Source organism: Moschus berezovskii, chromosome 11 (assembly GCF_049115385.1).
Source record: "Moschus berezovskii isolate FMDL1 chromosome 11, NW_MosBer_1.0, whole genome shotgun sequence".
Taxonomy (NCBI): domain Eukaryota; kingdom Metazoa; phylum Chordata; class Mammalia; order Artiodactyla; family Moschidae; genus Moschus; species Moschus berezovskii.
Window position 1 is genome coordinate 3,100,125 of NC_142470.1, and position 27,530 is coordinate 3,127,654.

The following is a 27,530-nucleotide window of genomic DNA, read 5'->3' on the forward strand; positions in this document are numbered from 1 at the left end:
GACATCCACTTGGCAGACTTTTATTTTTTCAGGAAAAACAAGAACAAATGTACCTCTTGGGTTGGAAAGGACCCATTGACAACATGGCAAACACACGTGTGAGCAATAAATATGCACGTACATTCAGGTGTGAGGGTGACCGAGCCCTGTCCTCTGACACCACACCCGCCTCCCCACCCTCGCCCTTGGAGGCCCCCCGAGCTCCCCAGGCTGTATGGAGGGGCAGGGGTGCAGTGGCCTCCTTGCACTCGCTGAGCAGGACCCCGGGGCTGGGTAGGGTGCCACCCAAGAGGAGGGGCCGCCTTGTGCCCGCGATGGTCGCGGTCTCCCAGGGGGCCTGTCTTCTGCCCGATCCCTAGGGTGGCTCACCCCGCAGGAGAAGGAGGTGATGTCACTCGCCCCACGGGGTGGGGGTGGGGCGGGGGCTGGGTGCTCCACCCGCCCTGCTGATGGCCGGTGGGGCAGATCTTTGCCAGCTGGTATTCCCAGAACCAGGCCGGCTCAGTTCCTGGGCTCCTGGGCTTAGAGTTGAGAAAGGTGGCAGGCCTCCCAGCCCCACGGGCTCATGGCGACATGCCTGGTGGGGTCCCGGGGGCCCGCACTGGGGGGACACTGCCCTCTCAGGCTGCAGCCTTTCCGAGTCTGCCTGTGCCCTCCTCCTCCAGCCTCGGCAGGAAGCAGGGGACAGGGCCTGGGAGGGGGGCCCTCCCCAGAGGTGAGGCTGAACTGGGGCAAGCACGCCTGTGCTCAGCACCCCGGGGCCAGCTTCGGGAGAACAGAAATGCCCGTCACTGGTGGCCCCAGAGAGGAGATTTCAGAGACGCCTCGGGGTGGGGGGTGGGCAGCGGGGCTTCACATTTGGCTGGGTGGGGGACAGGGGAGAGTAGGGAGGATCCGGACAGCACCGGGGCTTTGGAGCCGTCATGCTGAAGCCAGGCCCGGGGCAGGACGAGGGCGAGGGCCGGGCTGCAGGAAGCCACGTACCGAGTGGGGCAGGCGCGGAACAGGAGCGAGCCCTGGCCCGAGCCCGCTACCCTGGGAGGGGGCACGGAGGGGGCTGGGTGCCCGGCGTCTGGCGCAGTGGACGGGCCGCGTGGCTCAGAGCCTGCCCTCAGCCACGGCCTCGGGAGGCTTCTCCGGGGGAAAGGGGCTGTGGGCATCCTGGACGTTGGTGAGCACAACCCCACCCCCGCCCCGTCCAGGACTGGGCGGTGGGGGGCAGGCCTGGCTGCGGGTGCCTTAGCTGGCACCAGGCTGGCACTGCTGCCGGGGCTCTGGGGGCCCGCCCACCTCCTGCTCCGGGCTCCCGGCGAGGTCCACCCGCTGCTCGTCCATCCGCTTGGCCTGGACCCTCTGGATGAGGCTGAAAAAGTCCTCGTCGGGCATGGTGGGGCCGCGGGGCGGCACGTCCGGAGGCAGGCAGCGCTGGTCGTCGATTCTGGAGGACTGGGCGGACACAGACACGGAGGTTGGTGCCTCCCATCCCCAGCCTTTGGAGGCCCAGCCCTGGGCTCAAGCACCTCAGGGATCACTCCGAGCAGGGGCCGCCGTCCGGTGGCAATGCCCACTCAAGCCTGAGAGCCACTCAGGCCACCTTAGGCCTCCCTAGGCATCAGCTCCGGGGGCAGACCTGGGAGCCGGGACCCCAGAACGGCCCTCGCAGGGGGCCGCGGGGTGTGACCAGGCCAGACATGGGGCTATTCAGGTGGCCTCCCAGGTCTGCTCCTGAGGCCCCCAGGCCTCGGGTGTTCTCGAGCCGCAGGGACAGGGTGGGGAAGTGTGGAGCTCCCCAGGGCCCCGTGGAGTCAGGGGTCCCAGGGGCGACGGGGCTTCTCTGCAGGGTCTGGCGCAGAAGGGCCGGGATCCGGCGCAGTCCCCGGAGTGCGCGTGCGTGTGGGCGTGGGGCTCGGGGGTTCTCAGAAGGGGCTGGTTTGGAGGCTCCTCGGACTCGCCCAGGGCAGCGCTGTCCTCTCTGTGGGGACGAATATCACATCTGGAAACTTCCCAGCTTCCTGCGTGGGTGGGGGTGGGCGGGTGCTGGGACAGCTCCCCCCAGCCACGTCCTTGGGCTCCCAAACCGCTGCCTGGACCAGTGGGTGGCTGGACCCCCCGTGTTCTCCGCACTCCGGGGTACAGCCTGGCCGTCGGTTTTCTCCATCCAGAGGTGGACGGCTGGTGGGGTACCCCCGGCCACAACCCCGGGTGCCCAGTGACTCGCCCCAGCTTGACTCCTGAGCTCGAGGGAGGGCCAGCCTGAGGTGACCTTCTCAGGGGGCCCAGGAAGGGGCCTACAGGGCTGAGCAACCACAGGCACTTGGTAACACTGGCTGAGCCAGCCGGGTCCTGGCCGGGGGCGCAGATGGGGCGGGGGCGCCCCCGGGCTGCAGGCCCACCTGGCACTTGACGAGCATGTTGAAGAACTCGTCCCCCGGCTCCTGGGGGTCCCCATCACCACGCAGGTGGCCCAGGTTGTTGTGGGTGATGCGCAGGCCGGGCAGGCTGCCCACGCTGGCACGCTGGTCGTCCAGCCGGCGGCTCTGGGAGCTGGCGATGAGGTCAAAGAACTCCTCGGTCTGCGGGGAGGCCGTCAGCGAGGGCTGGGCTGCAGGGTGCCGGAGGTCAGGCCAGGGAGTCAGGGACCCCGCCCAGGGGCCCCCGAGAGCACCTCTGCCAACCCCAGACCCCGGCTCCTCTCAGTCAGCCCTTCCAGGGCCCTCCCCGGGGAGGAGGGAATGCAGAGAGCCCGGCCTCCCACACCCACTCCCTGCACGACCTGGCATGTCCCGGGGGACAGGAGGTTGACAGGTCTCCGAGGACTGCAGCCCGGGGTTCCTGGTGACAGGGGGCACTTTGCAGCTGGCCCGCCCCGCCCTCGGAGCCTGCAGCGGAGTTGGGGCCAACTCACCAACCCTCCCCTCCAGGGTGGGGGCGGCTGTGGCTTCGGCGGCCGCGGGCTGGCCATCCTCCAGGGGGCAGCGCTGGTCGTCCATGCGGCTGCTCTGGAACTTGCTCAGCAGGTCGAAGAAGCACTCCTCGTCGGAGGACGGGGCCCGGGGGATGCTCTGCGGGCCGGGCGGGCAGTCAGCGCTGCCTCCAGGCCAGCCACGGGGTGGTCCTGCTGTCCCGCACGGACCCCCAGATACGGCTGGGGGCTGCTCGGCTCTGAGCGAGGTCCAGACCCTCCTCTCTCAGCCAGCCCGCCACCCCAGCACTGTCATCCCCCACCTCTCCCCTCCATCAGCCATTGCTCCATCTGGTCTCCCTCAGCCTCCCAGACGTCACACTGCTGTGACTCCCTGCACTGGCGATCACCACCACCTTCCAGCAGCCTCCCTGTGCCCGGGCCCCCTAGAGTTCCCCGGGCACTTGTGTCTGTCCCCTGGAGTGAGCACCACCCATGCCTGTGTGCCTCTGGAGCCCTGGCACCCAGCCTGGCGCTCACCAGTATCCGCTGAACGAACAGGTAAGCAAGCAGCGGATGAGCGACTAGGCCCTCGGCAGACGGGAGCCTTCACGGCTGCTCCACACACCCCAGGTGCCAGGGCCCTGCCAGTGACCCACGAGGTGCCAGCCTCAGAGGCAAGGAACCCGACCTGGGGGAGCTGAGGGCGTATGTGTTCCACCCCAGCCCCACAGCCCGTGGGCTCTGGACCCGTTTATAAAATCCCCGATCGGTGGGCAGACCCGGAGGACAGCTCAGGTGGGGGCCGGGACCCTGGGCTAGGGCTGAGGTCAGGCTGGAGGCGTGGTGCTGTCAGCCCCGAGCCCCCTCCTCCGAGTGCTGGCCGAGGGGTGCATGCAGTGGCCCGGGGTCTGCTCTGGGTCCCTGGGGCAGGGCGAGGGCCAGGACGCCAGGCTGGAGCCCGGGGGGTGACGCCCGTGGTGGGCATCAGTGCACTGGGGAGCGCCGACACTGCGGTGAGAAGGCCCCCCGGTGGGGTCGGTATGGGAGGGCCGGGGCCACGGTTCCGGGCTGGGGGTGCGCCAGGGTGGACAGGCATGAGGCCAGGCCCCTGAGGCAGGCTGAGTCCCACCTAGCAGGGGGCCTTGGGCAAGCCCACCTCCACTGGCCTCAGTTTACGCCCTGTGGAGGGCATGTCGGAAATGCAGGACCCCGGTGCGCTGGACGGCCCGTCGCCTGCCCCTCTCACGGGGAGGAGACGCGGTCCTGGAGCACAGCCAGGCCTGCTCAGACCCGGGCTTGGGCTGTAGGCCCGCGAGGCCTCCAAGGGCCAGGAGGGCCCGCTGGTTGATGTGGGCACAGTGGGGAAGGGTGGGAGCCGAGCAGGTCCATCTCGAGGAGACCCCGCCGAGGCTCAGGCTCTCAGGTTTCCTGCTTCCCTACCCCCTGCTTGATCAGGGCAGGTCCAGAACCAAGGCTTGGGGATACGGTTCGGAGTCCTGCCTCGTGAACCTCTGCTCTCCTGCGGGTGCCCACGGAGCCTGGAGGGGAGGGAAGGGACAGCCCATGCCGTCTGTCCCAGAGGGGCCCCGGCTGGGGGGCTGGCTTCACCTCATCAGGGCCTTGGGGACCTGCAGAGAGCAGCCGGGGGCAGGGTCCAAATATGACCTGGTGGGGGCTCCGCACAGGGCTCTGCTCACAGGCCGGGGGGGCCCCGGGCTAATGGGTGAGGGTTGAGCACAGCCCCGCCCCTCTGCAGGGGACAGCTGGTGCTCCCGGCCCCCAGACCTGTCTCGGGTCTCCCAGGTGAACCACGGGCCAGGTGAACAGTGCCAGGCCCCTCCCAGGAGAGGGGTGACCCAGGGGGGTCCATGTCACTGGACACGTGTGCCCCCAACACTCCTCCAGCCTCCCGCGGGCTGAAGCTCAGACTCCAGAGAGGCACCTGGAGGGAACAGGCTGCTGAAGGCCCCTCCGCTGCGGCCAGGGCTGGGCTGAGAGGGGCCCCAACCCCGGCTGTTCCAAGGCGTCATCCCAAGCTGGGCTCCCCAGGCGCCGCGCCAGAGCCATCTCAGCCCAGAACCCAGGACCGGCCGGGGCCTGGCAGCTCTCCACCTACGGAGCCCAGGAGCACCTGTGAAAGGCGGGTGCCTCTCGTGCTGGGCACTGCTGGCCTGAGGCCATGGGCGAGGGGGAGGCCCGTGCCCCTCCCCCAGGACAGAGCCTTGCACCCCAGCAGGACGCACCTGGGGACCTGGGCACCCCCCACCCTCTGCTTAGCCCAACTCAGTCTTTCTGTCCAGAAGTCAGGCCTCCTCGAGGCTCACTCCAGCCCTCCTGCAGAAGCGTCAGCCCACCTCCCTGGGAGGAAGGAGCCGGCCCTGGTGGCGCGAACCCTCCCCACCCCCAGCCCGGGCGGCCCCTCCAGCTGGGCCAGCTGCCTAGGACGGAGGGTGGGGGTCGAATGCCCCAGACTTGCCCCATGGCGCCGGGCCCTCGGGGACCGAGGGCTGACCATCCACCGGCTGACCATCCACCCACCCCGGCCCCCAGGCGGGTTCTGCCTGAGTCCAGTTCCCACAGGCCACGACCCTTCACTGGACTGGGGACCCCACACTCACGCAGATCCACAGCCGCTCCAGCGGCGGCCAGGTGGACAGGGGCGCAGGACCACGTGCAGCCTGGACAGGACACCAAGGTCCCTGCTAGGCAGCCCTGCCCGCGATGCCTGGCGCTTCACTGCCCAGACCCACCCAGCCCTGTCAGCCTGATGCTTAAATAGGCCCCGGGGCGAGGGCACCTCCCCGTTCCCGCCCACCCCTGCTATACACACGTGCGCGCGCGCGCGCGCGCACACACACACACACACACACACACACACACACACACTCTCTCTCTCTCTCCCTCTCCGAAAAAACTCAGAGATGGAACACGCGCGCACACACACACACTCTCTCTGTAAACACTCAGAAATGGACCGCGCATGCGCGCACACACACACAGACACACACACACACACACGCACACACTCTCCATAAACACTCAGAGATGGATCTCCCTGAGCTGGGAGCCTCAGGCGGTCGCTGCAGTGGGGCGGGGCTGGGACCTGTCTGGGGAGCACTTTCCTGCGGACAGCAGCCCCTGCTCCCTGCCTGAGAGGTGGGTGGGCTCCTTCCCTGTCCTGGGCCTCGGGGCCTGACACCCCCACCCCCTGCACAGTTGTCTCCCCATGCAGCAGACCCATCGACCTCTGCCCAGCCTCAGACTAAGACCCCTTGGCCAAAGCAGCCTCCCGGGCCTCCTGCTGCCCCGGAGGGTGTCCCTTTCTGCTCTTGGAGGACTCTGGGGTTAGTGTCCGCCTGGCCTGGGGCCGACCACCCAAGGCGTCTTGGGGAGGCAGCTATGAGCCCCACGGGAGAGGCAAGGATGGGATGGGCACACCAGAGCACCCTCCTGGGCTTCCTCTGTCCGGCCCTCTCCACCGAGGGCTCAGAGCTGCCGCGGGGACTAGCCCTCCAAGGCTGCCTCTTTTCGGGTGCCTATTGGACACAAGGCTCAGTCTCGTGGGGTTTGGGCCTCCAGTCCAAGCAGCCAGCTCTGAACTCCATGTCGTGGGATCTTTCTTCAAGGGCACTGCCTCGGCCTGCAGCCCCACCTTCTCCTCTACGGGGCCCCACCTGGGGATGTCAGGGGCCGACCCTGGCTCAGAACCCCAGCCCACCATTCCCAGCTGGAGGCCCTCAGGCCGTCTGCTTCCCTCCCAGGGGCTTGAGTCCCCTCTAGGGCTGCGGTAAACAGGCACCCGTGACACCCTGCACCTTGGCGGCCACCTGTCTGGTAGAAGGTGTCCCCAGACTGCAGGTGCACGGAGAGGCTGGGCCAGGTGGACGGGCAGGTCGGCCGGGCTGTGTCTGGGCGGCCTGCGCTCGCCTCCTCAGGTCCTGCCTTCAGGGCCCGAGGCTGTCGGGCCCCCACATGGGAGGGTGGGGTGTATGGCTTTGGCTCAGGTGCCTCTTGGGGACACGTTCCAAAACTGCCCTTGTGCACGGAGGCGGGTGTGGCTGAGGGGTTCGCCAGAGTCAGACTAGTCTCTGCACTTCCCGCTGCGGGGGAGGGGGTGCTGCTAAGCAGCTGGGGTGCAGGCTCTGCAGCCCCCACTCAGCCCCCGTCTCACAGCACGGACAACCATCAGCTGGCACGTACAGTCCTGGGTGAAGCCAGGTGGTGGGGCAATGAGCACAGGCCAGGCCTTCCTGCTCCAGAGCTCATCGTGGCTCCCTGGCGCCCTGGCTGGGTCCTGTCCTGCCCAGCCCTCTCTGGCCTGGCCGGGCCACTCCAAGATGCCCCTGACCTTCAGGGCTGACATGGCCCTGCTCCCAAATCTCTGCCCCAGGACAAGTACTCGGGCCTCTCAGACCACACGCAGCCACACCTAATCAGACCCCAACGCCGCTGCTGTGCTGGGGACAACGTCCTTTCCCCTTTCCCACGGGCAGCGTCGGCAGCAAGCAGGCCCTCTCACAGGGCCTGATGGAGGCCCAAGCAGGAGTCCCAGCCCCTTCCGAGCCCCGCATCCTTCCCGCCGCATCCCACTCCACAGACACAGACTCTGGCCATCGGCCAGCCGTCCAGTGGGGCTGGGTCAGGTAGGGTCAGCGGAGGCCACCCCAGGCTCGTGGGAAGATGGGCGCAAAGCATCTAAGAATACCCAGCACAGCACCCACAGCCTGTGGAGGCTGGGAAGTGCTGACTAAACCCCTGAAGGAACTATTTTTAGACTAATTCTCAGAGATTTGGACCCAAGGGTTCTGCACGGGGGGAGGGCTCCAGGCTGACCTCTGAACCCACACGCGTCGGGGCGTGTGCCCCTCTGTGCCCCGTGCACCTTGACCAGACCCCGAGGGCCTGGAGAGGCCAGCTAGGTGCCCGGGCACAGCAGGATGCCTGCCCGGCAGCAAGAAGCCCGCCCCTCCCCCCGCGCCCCGGTCTGTCTACCTACCCCATCACCTGTCCGTCTGCCTACCCCATCACCCGTCTGGCCACCCCTCAGCCGTCTGTCCCCATCCATCTGTCCACCCGGCCCCTGTCCGTCCATCTCTGCACGCTGTGTCCCCAGGATGGGGCTGCTGGCTGGGCCCAAGGACCTGAGTGGCAACCCGAGCTGTCCTGCAGACCCCTCCTGGGCGGCCTGTGGTCCCTGCAGGGAGGCCTCCGTCTGGCCAGTGAGTCAACACTGCCCTGAGATACCTGGCCTTTCGGCAGGACCTGTGTCCACCAGAAGCTGGTGGTCAGCAAAGACCCACGACCTCAGCCCCGGGAGAGACCCCAGCCCAGCCTCCAGGCGGGCAGGGCAGAGTGGGCGGTGGAGCCCCCCGGGGGCTCCATCAGCGCCCGGGGAGGGGTCACCTACCGTGCGAGGCAGCTGCACCCGGACGTCCGCGCTGTCTAGCGGGGAGTGGCCACCCTCCCGCAGCCTCCTCTCAGCCACGTCGGGCCCTTCCTGGTACTTCCTGCTCCTCACGGGGAGAGGGAGCAAGTCCCTGCCGGGCCCCCGCCAGTCCCCAGTGTGGTGGCTGTCTCCATTTTGCTCCTGGCAGGGGAAGGCTGGGCATGGCCAGTGGTTCGAACCAGCGCTCCCCAGCGCGGGAGGCGGAGGGTCGCTGACCTAGGCGGAGGTGCTCAGGTGCCCGAGGGAAGAGAACACAAGGGGCCCAGGCGGCTGGGGGGCGCAGGGAGAGGCAGGGCAGTGCTGCAGGAGCTCAGACTCCCCACCCCAAACGTCCAACTTCCTGGCTGAATGCTGGGTGACCGTGGGCGGCCCTGAACCTTCTCCACAATGGAGACCAGCGTTCAGTCCACTGTGGGAACCAGAGGCTCCGAGAGGGCAGGCCACAGCTCCAGGGCCACACAGCACCCTCCCCTGGGAGGTCCAGAGCGCCAGGGCCCACTGTTCTACCTGCAAGCAGACAGGGACGGGGGCTGGCCAGGACGCGGGGGTTCTGCCATATTTAAGGACCACGGCTTGACCCTGGGAGAGTCGAGCCTGGCTGGCAGGACAGAGGGGAGGGTGAAGGGAGCCCATGGAAGCCGTGGGGCCTCCGGGAGCCTCTCTGGGCGGGGTGGGGGGGGGGGCACCGTGCAGGGTCCTGGGCTGCAGAGGGCACATCGGTCTCCCTTGGCAAGGACCAGATGCAGGCAGGAGTCCCAGTGGACGTTTATAAGCTCAACACACACACCCCCAGGCTGGTCACGCCCTGTCCCTCAGCTGCCACAGGTCCCCACGTACCCCGGCTGGCCACCCAAACCCACTAACCCGCTCCAGGGGTAGTCTCAGTAGGTCCCAGGTCTCTGCGCTCAGCCTCTGCGTCCTCTTGGGTCTCGCCCCTGCAAGACAGCAGGCCCGGTCAGCTGGCACCAGGCCCAGTCTTTGAGGTCAGCCGGCCCGGGGGCCGAGGACTACCAGCTTCCCGCCTCCTTACCCATGTAGGGGCCAGCGCAGTGTCCATACAACCTCCGTGCCCCACCTGGACAAATACCCGGGTGTCCAGAGGGCTGACTGCACAAGGGCCGGGCAGAGTCTGGCTCGCCAGCCCCCCACCCCATGCTCCAGCTTCCCACCGAGTTCTGGGCCTGGCTCTTCCCCACCGGCCTTTGTGGCCACTGCTCCCTCCCCTGGGACGCCCTTCCTGAGCCTGTGCGACTGCGGGCCTCAGCCTCCGCTCCGCTGCTCCCGTGCCCGTCACCCTACCCTACCTACATGGCAGACAGGCCAGGTCCTCCCTGGGGGCCGAGCAAGCTCGCCTCTGAGGGCCAGGCCAGACGAGCCCAGGAAGTGCAGGGCGAGGGGCAAGCAAAGCCTCAGGTGTTGGTGGACACTCTGTGGGGTCCCGTCTCTGGCCTTGGACCTGTTACCCCATGGAGCTGGGTGCCCTCCTCCCCCTCCAGTCAGACGGGCAGGCCGGCATGTTGCCCACCCCCAGTGCAGGGGAGCTGTCTCAGATGCCCACTGAGCTGCAGTCACGGATGTGGTGGGCTGCCCTCCGACCCCCACAGCACCCGGTTCCCTGTGAAGCTGAGCCGCCCTGCGGACACCTGTGGTGAGGCGAGGGGAGCTGGACTAGGAGGCCGCGCCGTCCAGCCCCTCGTTGCGGCCAGGCATGCACGCCATGGCTCATGGCCACAGGGGGCAGGCCAGCTGGTTGCCCCCAGCCTGGCACCACCCCCGACCCCGAGCCTGGGCCTGGCTCCCGCACTGGCGCCCACCGTGGGGGACACGGTACCCAGAGGGGAGCCGACTCTGGCGGCCAGTCGTCCAGACCAGTGCAGACTGAACAAATGGAACGTCCGGAGCCTCACGAGGATGGGGCAGGCATCCCGAAGCAGCTGGAGGCAGTGGCTGGACTGCCATAACTTCCTTCCTGCCCTGGTCCCCAGGGCCGAAAGAAGCCACCCCCCACACCCCCACCCCCGCTCCCCAAAGGCCGAGGAACATGCCGGCCGGGCTGGGGATGCCAAGGGTCCTTGGAGGGGCATCTGTGGCCACCATCCCAGAGCTGGGGGGGGAGTGGCCGCCGTAGCCCAACCAGCCGTGCCAAGGTGTCCGCGGGCCTAGGACCAGGCCGGCTGCCAGCCCCCAACCCTGCTGCTCAGCCCCCACAGTCAGGCCAGGCCTGCTGCTGCCCCCACGGAAAACGGCCGCTGGCCGGTGGGCCTTGGCCAGGCCCCGAGCCAGAGGGGCACAGCCTCGACCCACAGCTGAAGGAGAGGAGCAGAAAGCGGGACCCCCGCTGCCCACCACGCCCTCACAGGGAGTGAACAGAGGAAGGGAACCCCCGTCCCACGGCGCCTGCTCACCCCAGCCGGCGGCGACTCCTCTCAGCTGCCCTCCCCCGACCCCCTCGAGGCCCCACGCGGCTTCCCCACCCTGGATGCCAGGCCCCAGCCCCACACGGCTGCTCCCGTCCGCCCCCCGGCCCCCACCACCAACGGCCCCTCCGAGCCACGCCCGGCTCCCGGGCGGGTCCCCACAGCCCACACGGACGGTGGGTGGAAGGCCCTCCGGCTGGGCCGGGCTAAATGCACCCTCTGTCTGCACGGCGCGTTCTGAACCCGGCACTTCCAACGGTCCTAGGGCTGAACCGGCCCTGACTGGGGGCATTCAGGCGCCACTGGCTGGCTTGCTGCCCTGCCCACCCGGGGGTCGGGCCTGGAAACTTCCCGAGGACTGCCCACTGCCACCCAGCGTGAGCCCCTCACCCTCATCTCTGTCCCTACCGGGCATCTCGACACGCCTTGTTCCACTCGCGGGTCTTTTAGCTGCCCAGCCCAGGGCCGCTGGCTCCATCCTTGTGTTCACTCCCTGCTCCTGGCGGCTCCACCTTCGGAGTCCGCCCGGAACCACCCTCCCAGCCCTGCCCCATGGTCCCTCCTCCATGCCAGGGCCCGAGAGATGCCCCAGGGTTCTGGGTTGGATCTTCCTGCTCACTGGACCCTGCGGGACGCCCCAGCTATGGGGGTGGGACTCATACAAGGTCCATGAGGCCCCCATCCCCTCCCCTGTCCCGGGGCCTTTGCACGGCTGTTCCTTCACCCAGGCTGCGGTTCCTCCCCGAGCTCCGGGCACCCTCCCTGCCCTCCTTCACGTCTTCGCTCAAATGTCATGTACAGATTGAAGGTTTGGGTCCCCCAGATTTCATATGCTGAAGCCCCAGACTCCCAGGCGATAGTCCAGGCAGCGGGGCCTGGGAGGTGATGAGGGTGACTGAGGCTCACAGGAGACAGAGAAGCCCTCGGGGGGCACACCCTCTCAGCCCCGCCCCCACCCCGTCTGCGCTGCAGGACGAGGCCCCCCACAGAACCCCACCACATGGATGCCCCGCTGCTGGACGCCCAAGCCCCAGAACCTTGAGGAGTAAGTGTCTGCCGGCAGGCCACCCTGTCTGTGGGCTTTCTTACGAGGCTTGAGCTGGCCGTGACAGCGGCCTCTGCGTGGCCCGCCTACTGCTATACTTACGGCTACCCCCACCCTGCCGCAGATACCGAGCCAGCCCCCAGAGCGCCTGTAACACGACTGGCTTTCTGCACACATCACTTCTGATCGCTGCTGTGGCCCTCAGACTTGGAAAGGACCCAGCACATAGTAGGTACCCTAAGAATGGAACAAGTAGCCAGTGTTTACTGAGCGCCAACTGTGTGAGGCTGTGTGCAGCTTCACGCGCTGTCCCCTCCAGGCCATCCCTGGCAAAGAAGGTCCCGGCCACCCTCCAGGACCGTGGATACGGGGCCTCAAGACAGGGCAACAGCCTGAGAAGGCCACAGAGCCCCGGGGGGGAAAGCCAGAGTCAGGATGGGCCGTCGGGCCACAGGCGGGCCTGCGTGGGGCAGGGGTGACAGGGCAGGCTCACCTGGAGAGCCCTGGAGGGCCAGGCTGAGAGGAGCCGGAGAGGAGACAGACATGGGGTCAGGTGAGCGCCCGTGGCCCCATGGCCCTGGTCTGTCCATCACGGGAGCCTGGGTGGGCTGAAGGCCACTTGCTAAATGCACAGACGGACAGAGGGCTGGTCTTCAGCCCTCCCAGGGCGTGAGTCATGCCCTTGTCCCCACCCAGCCACCTTCCCGGGATGACCAGCTGGCCCGCTTCTCAGACGTGGACACGGTGGCTCAGTGAGGTCACCTGGTCAGCCAGGGTCAGAGCCCACAGCCTAAGCGGTCACTCAGACATGACACCGATGGACACCCCCACCTCCAGAAATGGCTGGGAGTGGTGTCCAGGGACTCCTACTGCTCTGGGGCCAGGGCACCCCGAGCAGGGCCCAGAGGGTGAGGGAACTGTGGCGGGCACAAGCAGGGGCGGCGGCGCGGATGGGCGTCCCACAGAGGGGGCAGGCGGGCAGCCCCCCAGGGCTCGGGACTGACTCCCTCATCCTGCGCGCCAACCATGCTGCCGAGGGTGCAGGAAACTGTCCGGCGCGCCCCGTCCCTCAGGCGCCCCACTGGAATGGGCAGGGGTGGGCACACCAGGCACCTGGGGGGGACAGACTCTGACCTGGGGCACCGGCAGCCAGGAGGTGGCCCCACCCACCCAGACCGGCTCTGGGACCTCTTTGCTGAGGTGGGGGCAGCGAGGGCCGTGAGGGCCACACGGACTGAACCCGGCTGGGTCTGGGTCCTGCAGATGCGCATGGCACCCTTGTCTTTATCGAGGCAGGGAGGAGAGGCCCTGAGGCCTGGCCTCCAGCCAGCCAGTGACCGCCAGGCCCCGCACCACCGTGGCCTCGCTGGTGTCACAAGGCCACGCCCACCACAAGGGCTGTGGCTGGTCCCCCTGACCCAGGCCAGGGTCTCCCTCTTCCTGTGAGGACGCCCCTCCACCAGGGCTGGTTACACCTCCCCCCACTACCAGGCTCTGGGTTTGCAGCTGCTCCCCCAACACCCACCGTGCCCAAGCCAGTTCCCAGAGACAGTCTCCCAGCTTTCCGGAAACTGGGCCAGACCACCGCCGGCGCTCAGCGTGCCCCAGAATGAACCGGTGACTGAATAAATCAACAGGCGATGCCACTCCTGCAGACAGCCCTGCTGCGGCCCCCGCCCCACCCCAGGCTCACCGGACCCGGGGTCTCCTCCGGGGCTGCCTAGACTCGGGATGCCGGCCTGCCTCCAGCAGCGGCATCCCCGGGCCCCCGGATCTGCCTCCTCAGGCCTGGGCCCTGCTGCCGTCCTCTCAGGAGGACGGCCTCATCCAGCGTCTGCTGGCGGCCTTGGGGGAGGAGGCTTCCGGGGGCCCTGGCGGGGAAGGGTCTGGCCCCGGGCAGAGCAGAGGACTGGGCGCGGGGAGGACAGAGGCCGCCTTGTTCCTGCCCCGCCCCGTGGCCCCCTCTGCCTGCCCGCCTGGAGCAGAAGGAAAACACCAGGAGAGCGGACAGCCGCCGGGCCGCGCCTCCGGGGGAGTCCTTCCAGACGCTGGGCCCAGCCCTGCCCCCACCCGCTGCTGGGGTTCCCAGAGGGCGGTCTCGTAGGGCCAGGCATGCCAGGGGGCTCTGGGCAGACCTGCCACCATTGGGAGGCCTCGCCTGCGGGGCAGACGTCAGCGTGGTTGGGATGGGGTGGGGAGCGAGCGGGGGAGCCATACTGCACCCCACCCCGACTGGCCACAGCGCCCCCAGAACGAGGGCGGCGGAGGGTCCCAGAGCCTCTGCTGCCTCCCTTCCATCTCAGAGGGTGACGCGTGCCCCCGGCTTCCAGACTGGCCACTGTCACAAACCCACTAGTGTTACAGCCCAGAACCCTGGAGACCCGACACCGCAGCCAGACAGGCCAGGGGGCTTCAGAGGTCGGGGCAGGTGGGCACCCGGGGAACCCAGCCATGAGGGACTGGGGGCCAGACTCCCCGGAAACTTGAGAGCCGCGGGTGGGGGACTCCGTGAGCTGGACGGGAGGGGACGGCTAACTGCCTGTCCAGCTCCTGCCCCACACCCCCCGCGGTGCGAGAGGCTCGCGAGGCCACCCCTCCCCTGCCTCTCCCCTCCCCTTCCCCTTCCTGATGCCCCTGCCCTCTGCCCCCCAGCCCACGCTTATTAATCTACCTGCCTGGAGGAGCGTCACTGACCTGCACGGGGTGAGCCCGCCAGTGAGATTACAGGCTCTGCGGCGATCAGCCAGCCTCAGCTGATCGGCATGCGGCCTCTGGCTGGTTGGGCCCCCCTCCCTCCTTCCAGCAGCCCCGTCCCCACTCTGTCCCTACAAGAAGCCCTCCCCCAGGCCCAGCCCCACCGCCTGGAGGCGTTCCTCAGTCTCAGAGGAGGGTGGCGACCTCCTCCCCGTCCTCATACCTGATCTGGTGACAAACCTGGGGGGCTCACTCAGGGTGACCCCAGGCCCTCGCTGCCCCAGAGGCAGGAAGGATTGGCCCCAGTTCCCCTTGCCCCGCAAGGACCTTGTCTGTCCGTCACCACTTTCCATCTCCGGATCCAACTTGCCCCCAGCACCCCATCGTTCCCCCACCCCCCACCGTGAGCTCCAGAACAGGCAGGTAATTGGCCTCAGACGCTGACGCCCCCTGGGGACAGGGGCTCGACACCTTCTGAGGGACCCTGTCCCTAACCTGGCAGCTCCGTTAAACGTTCTCCAGTCTGGGGGCAAACCCCACCAAGCCCCACAGCATGAGCCAGTGCCCACCAACCGCCAGTGGCCCGTCTGCCAACCCCTGCCTTCCCAGGCCCCTGCACCTGAGCTAAGGTCTGAGCCTGGGGCAGGGGGCGTGGGACCTCCCACTCCGGCCCGTAACTCACCTTGGGCCTCGTAGCCGGCCAGGTCTGGCTTCTCTGCAGCCGCCGGGCTGGCCAGCCGGCCCAACGCCAGCTGCAGCTGTGCCACGTTCATGCGGGCCGTGAGCTCCCCGCTGCGGTCCCCGATCTGCAGTCAGGCAGGGCTGGGTTAGCAGGCTCCCACGGGACTGCCACTGCCCTGGGGCTCCAAGGGCACCGGGCCCCACCGTGTGGTCTCCCGGGGTGCGGACAGCCCCCCACCGCCCAGTCCAGCCGTGCCACGTGGAGCCTTTCTCAGCCCTGCATCCCCGGGAGCCCTGGCGAGCACCCTCATGGCAGGGAGGCGTTGTGCTTACCCGGGAGCAGGACACCGGAAGGGCAGGCGGGGGACCCGAGTGCATCTCCAGGGCCCCTCCAGTCAGGTCCTCCCCTGACCCGAGCTCCCCTGCCCGCCCCCCACCTCCTGGGCACCTGAGGGCCTTGCCCACCCCTGGACATGGGGTGGTGGCGGGTGTGGGCAGCACTGGGGAGGGGGGGGACCTGGCTCTGCACCTGGGGCTGCTTTTGGGGCCGAGGAGCGGGAGGCGTGAGGCGAGGAGGGGCCAGCCTGGAGCCAGGGCCCACCCGCGCCCACCGACCCAGGGGCAACCCTGGCCACGGTGGGAGGGCCTGGGTGGACAGGCCCACTTCCCTAGGAAGGTGCCTGGTTGAGTGGTCCCAGGGGAAGACCCTCCCTGCGGGGTGGCTGTGCCTTCATGCCTGGGACTGCCCCGGCAGGTTGTTTCCACGTGGGTGTCGGGCGCAGGCATGGCACGGCCCAGCCTGGCGCCGGGACAGCAGCACTGGAGGACGACTTTCCAAAGGCAATACTAACGCTCTAAGGGGCGAGAACGGCCCCCGCAGCCCCTCCCAACCAGCTGGCTACAGGAAAGGAGGGGCCACCAGGCCTGTGAAGCCACGGGGTGGTGGGGCCCCTTTGCGGGAGACGGCAACAGCCAGGAAAAAGTCCAGGGCACACGGAGGCATGTGGCCCATATGTCTGTAGGCAATGCCAGGAGGGGCTGGGGGAGGGCTCCAGCGCTGGCGAAGGGCAGGCTCGGGGGCTGAGGGCAGGGCAGGCCCGGCTCACCTCCTGGGAGATCTCCAGGTGCTTCTTGGCAAAGGTCAGGGCCTGGGCCGGGCTTCCCATGGATACGTAGGCATTCCCCAGGCTCCAGCATGCCCGGCCCTCGCCCACTCTGCCAGGGAGGGAAACTGAGTCCATGTCTGTCCGCCAGGCCTGCCAGCCTGCCCACTCAGTCCCGCCGTCCCAAGCCCCCATTCTCCAGGGGGTCAGGCCCCCCACCATGGGAGGTGGTGAAGGATGAGGAGGGTAAGTGGTCCAGATGTGACCTCGACCACCCTCTGGTGGCCGGTGAGGCTCTCACCCTGGTGGCAGCTCATTCCCTTGGCTCATTAATTTTTAAATTGAGGTAAAAGTAACCTCAACCCCCGTAAAGCGCACAATTCAGCGGCTCTGCGTTCATTTACGATCCACAGTCCTCGCCTCTGACTACTTCCAAGACATCGTCACCCAAAAGAAAAACCACGGCCCCTTGAAGCCTCCTGGCAGGGCAGTTTTTCGGAAGACCCCTCCTTTCTCCAGCCGCGAGCGGCTCTGGCCTGTGGACTCTGAGCTTTCTTGCTGTAGCTGCTACCCCCCCAGACCTGCAGGCGCAGCTGTGCGCTCAGGGGTCTTGTCAGTCGGTCTGTCTCGCTGCAAAGACTGACACGCACGCAGGTGTGGAGGGAGGGAGGCGGGAGGGGGCGATGGGCCGGCCCAGTGCCCAGGGGTCTCCCCAGTCCCTCCCGGTGGGCGGCGCAGCTGACCGACGGAAGAAGGCTGGGCCCCGGGGGGCGTGCCCTGGCATTCAGAGGCAGAGCGGGGCTCAGACCCAGACCAGCGAGCCGACGGGCTGCTGCGGCCGGCCTGGGGCCCAGCAGGCGGCCGGAGCCCTGGGCCTGCGCCCGTGCCGCGCACCTGTCGGCCAGCTCCTGGGCGATGAGCAGGTGTCGGAGGTGGAACTCGGCCGCGCGCTCGTAGTCCTGCAGCAGGGTGTAGGTGTTGCCCAGGCTGTAGCAGGCCTGCGCCTCCACCGCCTGGTCCTTGAGCTGCCGGGACAGCTGCAGCGTCTTCCTGGGGAGGCGGGGCGGCAGGGGTCACCCAGGAAGGGAGGGGGCTTCCAGGGTTCCCCTCCACCGGGGGCCAGGGCATTGCTCGTGCTCCCCAAGCCCCCTTCCAAGGGGCAGATGGGTTGGGGGGGGGCGCGGATCCAGCCCCAGGATCTCCCGGGGGCGTCTCTCTGGGCTCCATCAGTTGCCCCTGTGGGGCGACACAGAACACCGCTTCCCCGCATGGCCCCTGGGGAGGCCGGGCGGGCAGGCCTTGGGGGAGGCGCCTCCCTGGCCTGGTGTCCAGGTGCCCTCGCCTGTGTCCTCCCAGGGCCCACCCTCTCCCTGGCCGGGCGGTGAGGGGCTGCCTACTTGTAGTACTCGGCAGCCACGTCAAAGCGCCCCAGGAAGATGTGCGCGTTGCCCAGGTTGCTGTAGGCTCTCCTCTCTGCCGCTTTGTCTCCAAATTCCTTAGCGATGGCCAGGCGCTGAGGATGCAGACACGAGGCCTGGGGTGGTCATGGGGCAGCCCAGGACCTGCTGCCGGTGGCGGGGTTGCCCCCTGTCCAACACAGCCAGCCCAACATCCGTGTGCCCAGAGGCCAGCCCAGGAGCCCCAGTACCCAGCCCAGCCAGACTGCTCACCTCCTTGTGGAAGGTCGTGGCCTCCGTGAAGCTCCCCAGCAGGTAGTGGGTGTTGCCCAGGTTGCCGTAGGCCCTGCCCTGGGCCGCCCGGTCCCCCAGCTCCTTCACCAGGGACAGGTTCCTCCTGGAGGCCGAGTGCGTGTGAGCCGTATCCCTGCCCGCAACGCCCTGCCGCCTGCCTAGGCCAGAGGATGCTGAGCCCATGGCCCCCAGGGGTCATGACCCCTAATGGGGGCAGCTCAGTGCTGAGCTTGAGAACTCTGGTTTTCAGGCGCCAAGGCACGTCAGGCCAAGGCCGGGGGTGGGTGTTGTGGGGAGGGGGCCGCCCGGGGCCCAGCCCTCTCTGCTCACTCGTAGAACTCGGAAGCCCGGCGCAGCGTCTCACGGACGGCAGGCGGCAGGCGCCCCGGGTCCTGCGCGGCATTCCAGGACAGCTGCTTGCCCTTGGCGTGGTACACGTTGCCAATGTTGTACAGAGCCCTCGCCTCCCCGACCTGGCGGTGACAGCGAGACCGGGGCTGCCTCCAAAGCCACAGTCCCAAGGAGCCGGGGGCCCAGGCCCTGTGCGCACAGAGCTGGTGTTCCCACAGCTTGGTTCACGGTCCCCCCTGCCCCTGGGGCTACGAGCGCAAGGGCATCACCTTGTCCAGACATAAGGTAGGGGTCATAAGGAGGAGCCTGTCCCTCCCGGGCCCCCCCTCTGCCCCCTCCGAGGGCGGCCAGGCCCAGTCAGCACCCTGTCCATGGTAGTGGTGTCATCCACGCAGAGGCAGGGACGCTGACCCCACAAGGTCGCCGGGAGGACACTGAGCAGAGACTCTGTCCAGGCTTCCTCCCAGAGCCACCCCCACCCCCGTCATGCCCTGGCCCAGGAGTGACGGGGCCTGTCGGTGGATTCAGCGGGGAGGTCGGTGAGAGGGGAGCAGGCATGGAAGATGGGGCCCGGGACTCGGCCCCACGGCCTCCGCGTGAGCCAGAAGCACCCTCATTTCTGGGCAGGGACCATCCTCCATCTTCCTCGCAGCACCCGGGGCCCTGGGTGGTGTCCTCTGGGGCCCCAGTCCCAGCCAGGGACCCAGGCCAGCGCCGCTTGCCCACCTTGTCCCCCTGCTCCTGGGCGATGTCCAGGTGCCGCTGGCAGCAGACGACGGCCTCGTCAAAGCGGCCCAGCACCTTGAGCGTGTTGCCCAGGTTCCCACTGGCCTTGGCCTCCCCCATGCGGTCACCGATGGTCCTGGAGGGCAGGAAGAAGTGAGGGGCCGAACCGAGGGCTGAACCCAGCGTGGAGCCCGGGTGAGGGCCTCGGATGACCGCGGGTACCCCACATTCTCTGGGATGGTGCTGAGTGGGGGTCCCGTGGCGAGTGGGCCCAGCCTAGGATTGCCCCTCCGCCAGGCCAGGTCTCAGGGAAGCCCTGGTGAAGCCCGGTTTCAAGGCCGGGAACCACAGGAGTCTTGCGATGGGAATTAACCCTGATAGCTCTATCAGCGCACATGGGCACCCACGCTGGCTGGTCCTGAGAGCAGGGCTCAGTGCTGGATGGGGAGGCCTGGGGCCAAGGTGCTCGGAACCGAGAAGCCCGGCCCCCACCTGGGAGGTCTGAGGGCTGGGGTGGGGGGCGGACAGAGAGGGTCAGCAGTGTGGGGGGAGCTCTGGAGGCCAGAGAAGAATGGAGGCCTTGGGAAAGGGGGGCATGTGGGAGGGTGGGGGTGGGCCGGGGAATGAATGGGCGGGGCAGGCAAGGAGGAGGTCTGCTGGGGTTCGCGGAGGAGCAGGGCTGGGCCCAGGGGCAGGCCGTTCCGCACGGGGCGTGTGGGGTCAGGGTCCGCTCACCGGGCCAGCAGCAGGTCGTGCTTGTGGTACTCCAGCGCCCGTGCATACTCCTTCAGGTAGAAGTAGGCATTGCCCAGCTGGCTGTAGATGGCACTCAGCGTCTTCAGGTCCTCGGTGCCCACCTGCACAGCGGCCTCAAAGAAGGCCACGCCCGCCTTGAAGTCGCCCGCCTTGCACAGCCGCTCACCCTCCAGGGCCAGCTCTAGGCACGAGGCCTCCATCCTGGGCAGAGAGGACGGGTCAGGGGTCCCAGCAGGCCTGTTAACGCCATCAGGCCTGGGGCCCTGGCTCCTCCTTGCCACCCCAGGGCCCCCAGGACGGCTGGGGCCTGGCTCCCTTTGGATGAATGCACAGAGGCAGCTCTGGGTCGGGCGGCGAGCCCACCCCAAGGCCAGCACGCTGTGTGGCTCGCCATGCCAGAGCCTCCCTGCCTGCCCCCCCACCCTGTCCCCAACCCCGGGACCCAGACTGCCGGGTGAAGGCATGAGTGCAACTACAGCCACCCCTGCAACTGGAGGACACGGCCGCCCTCCTGACTCCCGGCCACTGGGCGGAGGGGCTGCCCCTGGGCCGGGCGCCACCTGCCACCCTCCAGAGGGGCCACAGCGGCCTGGGGCAGGCTCTGATGCCCGCCGAGGACAGGAGGCTCACAGGATCACGAGACGGTTGGGGCCACACCGGCGGGAGCCGATCCCAGCCCCTTCCCTGTCCTGCGTCCTAGAGTGGGGCCCACCCTCCAAGCTCTAGGAGGGGACTAGGCTGTCCCTGTGCCGGCCTCCTAACCTCTGGGGCAAGGCTGCATCTGAGCCGATGTCCTGCCCTGGGGCCAGAGGAGGATGGGGGTGGCAGGCACAGGAGGAGTCTTGGGGAGGCCTGAACAGAGGGCGGGGGCTCCTGCCGCCCCGCCCCGCCCCGCTGAGACGTTCCGCAAAAGTGCGCCGGAAAGGTGGGAAGCGGCTCAAGACCCCGACCCCGTCCCCTTACTCCCACCGCCTTTGCATGTCGCCAGAGCTCGTGGAAAATGCTGAGTATCTTAAAGTGTGCTCGGCAAACGGCCCGCTGCACCCCCGAACACATCCCCGCCTCATTAGGACTGAGCAATGACCAGGAATTACCAGGGGAGCCAACGTATGTCCCTAAGAAAAAGGCAATGTTTTTTAGGCCAGTGCTTCTCAACCATCCTATCCAAAGGCTCCTCTGAGACAGATCACAGCGCCCATTCGCGCTGCCCCTGGGTTGTCGAGAAAACCGGGTGACACCTCGAGAACAGGCTGGGGCGCAGCTGTGAACCCCCAGAGAAGCTGAGCCCTTGCCCTGCACCCCACAGGCTCAAGGCATTTCCCAGGCACCCCCCATGTCGGGGTCACTCCTCCTCTCCTCCCGGAGGCTGCAGGGCCCACACCTGGGGACCCCACCTGACCCCAGCCTCCCCGAGACTCAAGCAGAGCCCCACAGCCTCTGAGACCCGGCTGTCAGACCCGTCAGCGTTTCCTGCTGACAACATGCCCGCCTCACCAAGTGCCCTGGGCAGGGCCCTCCAGACGCCACGTCACTGCCCATGGGCAGCGGCACCCCCACTGCCGGGGCCACGCACGGGGCTCCTTAATTAAGGCCTGCTTGTCCCTGCCCAGCTGCTCACCACACAGCCAGCTGCCCTCTCCTCCCTGGGGACTCTGGGTCTAAAACGTGGGCGTTTCTGGAGCCCCGAGGGCACTGGCCCCAATCTGATCACAGGAACAGCCCCCTCCCTGCCCAGACACACGGCAGCAGTGGCTCAGAGCAGAGGTTCCTGGAGCAGGCAGGGTCCTGGGCCTAGGCATCAAGGGTGCAGGGGTGCAATGCCAGGGTGTCTGGCCGTCTCCAGGAGCACCAATGGGGGGAGGCCTCCTCCTGGGGAGGCGCCGGGCAGGAGGTCCCAGGCCGGGAGTCCCACCCCCGCCCTTGCAGGTGCCCGTCCGCCCGACGCACCTCACCCCCCGCAGGTCTCGCATCTTCTGCACGTAGAGCCATAGCTCCAGGCCCACGGGCAGCAGCAGTGGACGCGGGCGCCGGGCGCCATATACCACCTTGCACACAGCCTTCTCGGCCAAGCTCAGCGCCGTGGGCGGGGCAGCAGCCGGCATGCTGGGGGGCTCCGGACCTCCTCCCCGGCCAGCCGGTCCTGGCCGTGTGCTGGCCGTGGGGTCCCCTGCCCACCCTCCACCCTCACCCCAGGGCAGCGGGCTCCCTCAGACGCCCCAGGTCTCCGGCAGGTCCTCCGCGTCCTCCCAGGGCCGGTGGCGGATCAGAGGATCAAGGGCAGCTCAGAGCCGGGATCAGCACCGTCAGCAGGACGGGGGGGGCGGGGCCCCGGGAGCCTGTCCACACGCTCCACTCAGGGGCCGGCCCACAGCCGGGGCGCAGCGGCAGCGCCCACGCCCCCCGCCTCTTACCGCCCCCCGGCCCTGTGGCCGGTTTGGGGCCAGAACCGGGTCACACAGCACAGAGGAGCTCGGAGCACCTGGTCAGTTTGTGAGAGCAGCGAGGACCCCGTGTGGGTGACCCCCCACCGCCGTCCCAAGAGCTGGGATGGGCAGGGTCTTCACCTGGCCCCGCCCAGTCCTCCTGGAGGCCGGTTCCCTGCACCCCTACTGTGTCCGCCCCCACGCCCAGCCTGGCCTGCAGCTGGGTCAATGGGGGCACAGGGTCCAGGTCACCCTGTTAGTCCCCCGAGCCTCCAGGACACTGCTGTCTGACCAGCGCCTGACTGTCGAGTGAGCTCCAGGCCCCAAGTCTCACCCAGGCGCCGGGCCTGGAGGGGCCCCGGGGGCTGGAGGCTTGAGACGAGCAGACACCCTTCAACCCAGCTCCTTTCCTGAAACCTGCCGGCCCCCCAGCCGCCTTCGCAGCCCCCTTCCAGCTCCTCCAGCACCGTGGCTGATAAGGAGACCAGAGTGAGCCTCTCTGGACAAAGGGCGGAGCCTCTGGAGCAGCAGCGGCAGTGAGGGGGAGCTCAGTGCCGAAGCCCAGCTCCGGGGCTCAGTCGGGCAGAGCAGCAGGGAGAAGCCTGAGGCCCCTCGGGGCACTGCAGTGGCCCACCCCTGCTGGGCGCTCTGTCCCACTCCGTGAGCAGCCCCTCCTGCCAGGTCGCTCGCCTGTCTCAATCACGGGCCTCGGCCGGGGAGGAGGCCCAGCGAGGCGGCAGCAGGGAGCCTGGGACAGGGAGGTAGAGGCTGGGCCCAGGGGCAACGAGAGCCAGGCTGGGCCCTGACCCCCAGGACCACCTGGGTCTGAGCAGAGGCAGGAACCCTTGGATGGGGGGAGGGCGTCGGGAGGCCTGGGGCAAAGCCACCCAGGACACTGACCCAGGCCATCATCAGCTCACAGGGTCGGCAGACGCTGCTGCTCTGGCCGGAGCAGGGGGGAGTCTGGGAAGGCGCTGGGTGGGCGGATCAAGGGTGCGAGGATGAGCACCGAGGCCAGCCGCCCCCCTGTCTGCACGGTCCTCGCTTCTCAGGGGGTCCAGGGCAGGGCACCCTCCTCCTGGCCCTGAGGCCTCTGTCCACCCCGGGATGGCTCAGCTGAAGGGCAGGACTGGGCCTGGACCATCTCCTCCTTGCCCAGATCCTACCAATAAGCTGAACCCCCAACCTCTGCACCCTCATGTCAACCCCAGGCCCTTCCTCCACCTCCCGGAGCAGCAGCCCCCCAATACCCGCACTGCAGGCCATCCTTTCCCCTCCCCCACGAGACCACCCACCCTGGCCAGGCCCACTTCCTTGCTCAGTGAAGAAGGTTCTGGAGGTCTGTCTTTCCACAGCACCTCCGCAGGCCTGGGGAGCTGCGTGGGAGCTGCGTCCACTGGGGACACACTGGAGCTGTGGCACCCTGAGGCCACCGCTTTAGTATCGGCCTGCCAAGCTGGCCTGCCTGTCCCTGTCCACTGCCCAGGACACCACACTGCAGGACGGCGGGGCCTCCAGCAGGCCTGTCCACCCAGAGGCTGCCTGGGCGCAAGTCGGGAGCTACCTGGGGCTCTGGCCCAGACTGGCCAGGGTTTTCAGGGCCCAGGGCTGAGGCCCTAGTTCCCCCTTCGCCAGCCTCACCCCTCAAACCCAGAAAGGAGCAGCCCATACACCTGGGATTTGCCACGTGGGCTAAACGGGTGCCTAACTGGTAACTGACAGTCCCCCACAGCCCGTGGAGAGGCCGGGCCCGCGGCCTCAGAGGCCTCAGGGACCACGCTGCCTGCCGCAGCCGGGCCACGTCCACCTGTCAGATCCGCTCTCCAGCACCAGTGCGGCCCGGAACATCTCTCCTTCAAAGTGGCTGACCAGGGTCAGCCTTCCCAGCAGCCAGACCACAGTGGCCAGGAGGCAGGGCACCATCTGCCAAGCTCCCGCCACCTGCCCACTGGCTCACCAGTTAATGAAGTGCTTATTGACTGCCCATTGGCCGACCTTGCTGCTCTGGCCACCATGTCACCCCCGATACCCCTCCCGCCTGTCCTCGGCATCCGAGAGTAGCCGTCAGCCCTGGCCCCTACTGCCCTGCCCTCTGCCCACACAGTCCCCCACCCACCTGCCTCCCCAGATGGCCCAGGGTCCCCTGGGCAGAGACTCACCAGGCGGGGTCTGGATCCCCATCGACCCCTCTCTGCGAAAGGCAATCATTCCTGTCCAGGGCCATCACCCACACTCTGGGCGCCCGCTCACCTCATGCCGCCGTCCCCAGAGTGAAGCCACACTGACTCCCCTCAGTCTTGGGGGAGACCTCAGAGCAGCAGGGACAGGCGGCCTGGTGGGGGCAGGAGCCACTAAAGCAGGGAAGCGTGTCTGTCCACGGCTTCAGAAAGCGCCCGAGGGCCACACGTCCAGGGACCCCAGTGGCACGGCATCCCCATCCGGGAACCTGCTGGTGGGGGCACCTCTAACGAGCCCCCACCCCACTCTCCCCTCCTAGCGCCCGCCAGGAGCACTCATCCGCTGGCCTCGCAGAAGGCAGGGGTTCAGGAGAGGACAGCCCACGGCTCCCCCACTCTGGGGGCTTCTTCGCTACCCGCCCACCCCCAGGCCCTCCATTCCAGACCTCTGCCCTGGGAAACAGGCCCAGGGGCAGTGCACCGGGGTTCTCAGTGTTAACCGCTCCCGCCCACTGACCCGGTCCCCTCCTCAGGGCCCCCTCTGGGGACACACTCATGCTCAGGCCCCTCTCAATGCCAGTTCGAAGTCCAAATCCAGGACCCACTTTGTAAGAACCGAACTCATCTCCCCAGGTAGGAACGCTGGTGTGGGAAGGGGAGCCACCTGGTTGCGAGGGGTAGGGGGGAACAAGGCAGAGGAGACCCAACCTGGCCCCAGGGAGCCCCCCACACACTGGGGTTTCTGGAACAGCCACCCATGGAGTGCTCAGACACAATGGCTCCTGTCTGTGGGGCATCCACATGCCAGGCTGCCGGCAGCCCTGGGCTCCCACACCACAGCGGGGCTCCCTGGACACTCAGGCTCCGAGAGGACAGCCTTCTGGCGGCCTCTGGAAGCCGGTTCCGAGCAGAAAGGACCCTGCGCACACCCAGCCACGCTCAGGCCCGACCCGCATCCCCACGGGCCTCCTCACAGGCCCTGAAAGCAGGCTCCTGGCCATGAGCTCGGGATCTCTGCCAGGTCTGCCCCCCAACCTCCACCCAGGGCTCAGCCCGCAAGAAGTCCAGGCAGGACTCGGGGGCCTCTCGGTGTGCACTTTGAGCTCTGCTGCCCTGCCCACAGACGGCTCCCCAGGCCCCTGGCCTTGTCCTTGTACCCGCCCACACACCAGGCTCCCCGGTCAAGCCTCGGGAGAGGCTAGCACGACGTGGACCGCACGCTCCACCGTGCAGGGTCTCCCAAGGCTAAAGCACCCAGGGGTCCCCTCCACCCACAGCTCTCCTGCACACACAAGCACAGCCAGATCAACGCCTATCATTCTTCCAGAACGTGGCCTCTCCATCGGAGTGGCCACCCTGGGCAGACGAGGCCCTCAGAGCCCCTCGTTCCCACGGGGGCAGGGGGTGGGGGGTTGCCGTGCAGGAGTCCTCAAGGACAGGCCTCCGGGGTCAGCTGCCAGTAAACCCACTGGCACGCCCCTCCCCCTGCGTGGGGCCCAGGAGTCAGGCCAGGGGCTCAGCGCTCCATCCCCAGACCACACAATGGGGGCTGTGTCTCCAGCCAGCGGCACAGACCAGACAGAGGTGGGAGGGGCCACCAGGGCCTCATTCCACAGGTCGGGGGTGGGGGTGACGGAGGGGTGGGGGGACACCCAGCCGAGGTTTGTGGCTGGGCTGGAGAATCCTTGCAGGCCACACTAGGCCCCTTGAAGACTCAGAAGCCCCCCAGGTCTTAAGAATGGCTGGGGGAACCGGATGAGGTCACTTCAAGGCGGGGGCCTGTCCAGACCATGAGGAGCCAGGCCTGCCTCTGGGAGCCGCAGCCAGGAAGCAGGCCCTGCCCAGCACTCGTGCCGGCCCCGCTCTGCCGGACACCTGCACACGACAAGCCCTCAGAGACCTGTGCCCTCCCCACCCCGGGTCAGGCCCAAGGCATCACCTTGCAGCACAGCCTCAACCAGCAGGGAGTCAGCAAGCAGGCACGCAGTCCAGGGGCAGGGCCACCCCGTCATCCCCGATGGGCGCGGGGCGGAGGGCCTGGACCGCTGGCATCACCCAGGAACCCGCCCCAGGCAGGTGCCTTTTCAGGCAGGCACACACCCACCCAGCAGCCTGGCTGTGTAACCCCAGCTCAGCTGCAATCTGCTGAACCAGAGGCACCTGGTGGGTGGGTGGGTTGGGGGTGACGGGCCCCACCCGTGACACACCCGTGGTCCCCTCCCCTCAAGTGCTGTGGCAGGAGCGGGAAGGAGGCGCCAGGCTGGAGAGGGAAGTCCTGGCAGCCCCCACCACACACCTGCTGTGCTAGAGGCCAGCTGCTGGCAGGGCAGGGCTGGAGAAGGGGCCCCTCTCCCGGCCCTGGACACTGCGGGGAGGGGACCCATCTTGCCCGGCCCCTCGCCGCCCCTCCCTCGCCGGTGTCCAGGGGGTGGTCTGTGGCAGGCCCAGCGCCCCCACCCTCCGACTCCCCTTCCTCCGCCCTGGGGCGCCCCGCGTCCCCCCACCCGCGCCGGCCCGCCGGGAGGGGCGTCCCCGCCACGTTGCGCGCCCGCCGCGGCGCCGCCGCCTTTGTTCCGGGCCGGCCGCGCCCGCCGCCCGCGGCCCCCGCCGCCCGGTCCCCGCGCGTCGCCGCCGCCCGCCCGGCCCACCTGGAGTAGAGGCGCCGCGCCGGGCCGGGCAGCTCGTCGGCGGCGGGCGGCGCCGGGCCCGCCATGGGGCCGCGGGCCGCGCACCCCACGCTCGCGCCGCGCCCCCGCGCCCGTCCGCGGGCCGCTGTCCACCGGCCGCCCGGCCGTCCGTCCGTCCGCGCGGGCGGAGGCGCCGAGGAAGTGATGCGCGCGACGCCGCCCCTCCCGCGGCCGTGATGTCACCGCCGCCCGCGGAGGGGCGCGGGCCGAGCCGCGGGCCCTCCTCCGTCCGCGCGGGTGGGGGAGGCAGACGCGCCGGCGGTGCGCCCCGCGGGCCGGGGCGGGGCCTTCGGGGCTCCTCGGGCGCCGGCCCTCCACGGGAGCGCGGGCGAGGGCTGGGCGCCAGCCTGGCCTCCGGGGGCTTCTGGGGCCTGCGACCCCCTTCCTCCCCCCGGTTGGAGGCCCTCCCGCCTTTGTTTGGCAGGTGA

The 27,530-nt window shown here is 68.5% G+C and overlaps 1 protein-coding gene across 3 annotated transcripts; it reads right to left on the reverse strand.

Moving 5' to 3' along the window:
* On the reverse strand, positions 1-27,287 carry GPSM1 (G protein signaling modulator 1). Of its 3 annotated transcripts, none has more exons than XM_055400132.2 (14): positions 27,064-27,275; positions 19,795-20,016; positions 19,060-19,195; positions 18,313-18,455; positions 17,962-18,085; positions 17,689-17,804; positions 17,186-17,341; positions 16,295-16,403; positions 15,190-15,313; positions 9,216-9,286; positions 8,313-8,492; positions 2,906-3,062; positions 2,394-2,602; positions 1-1,446 (listed from the first exon to the last, which is right to left on the reverse strand). In XM_055400132.2, the coding sequence occupies exons 1-14, from the start codon at positions 27,126-27,128 to the stop codon at positions 1,240-1,242; spliced, it is 2,019 nt and encodes a 672-aa protein (XP_055256107.2). In that variant the 5' UTR covers positions 27,129-27,275; the 3' UTR covers positions 1-1,239. The 3 variants fall into 3 exon arrangements, with proteins under 3 accessions (XP_055256107.2, XP_088697164.1, XP_088697163.1); XM_088841038.1 differs by lacking the exon at positions 27,064-27,275 and adding an exon at positions 21,763-22,397; XM_088841037.1 differs by lacking the exon at positions 1-1,446 and adding an exon at positions 1,463-1,972 and having other exon boundaries at positions 27,064-27,287.
* Between the last annotated feature and the right edge of the window lie 243 nt (positions 27,288-27,530).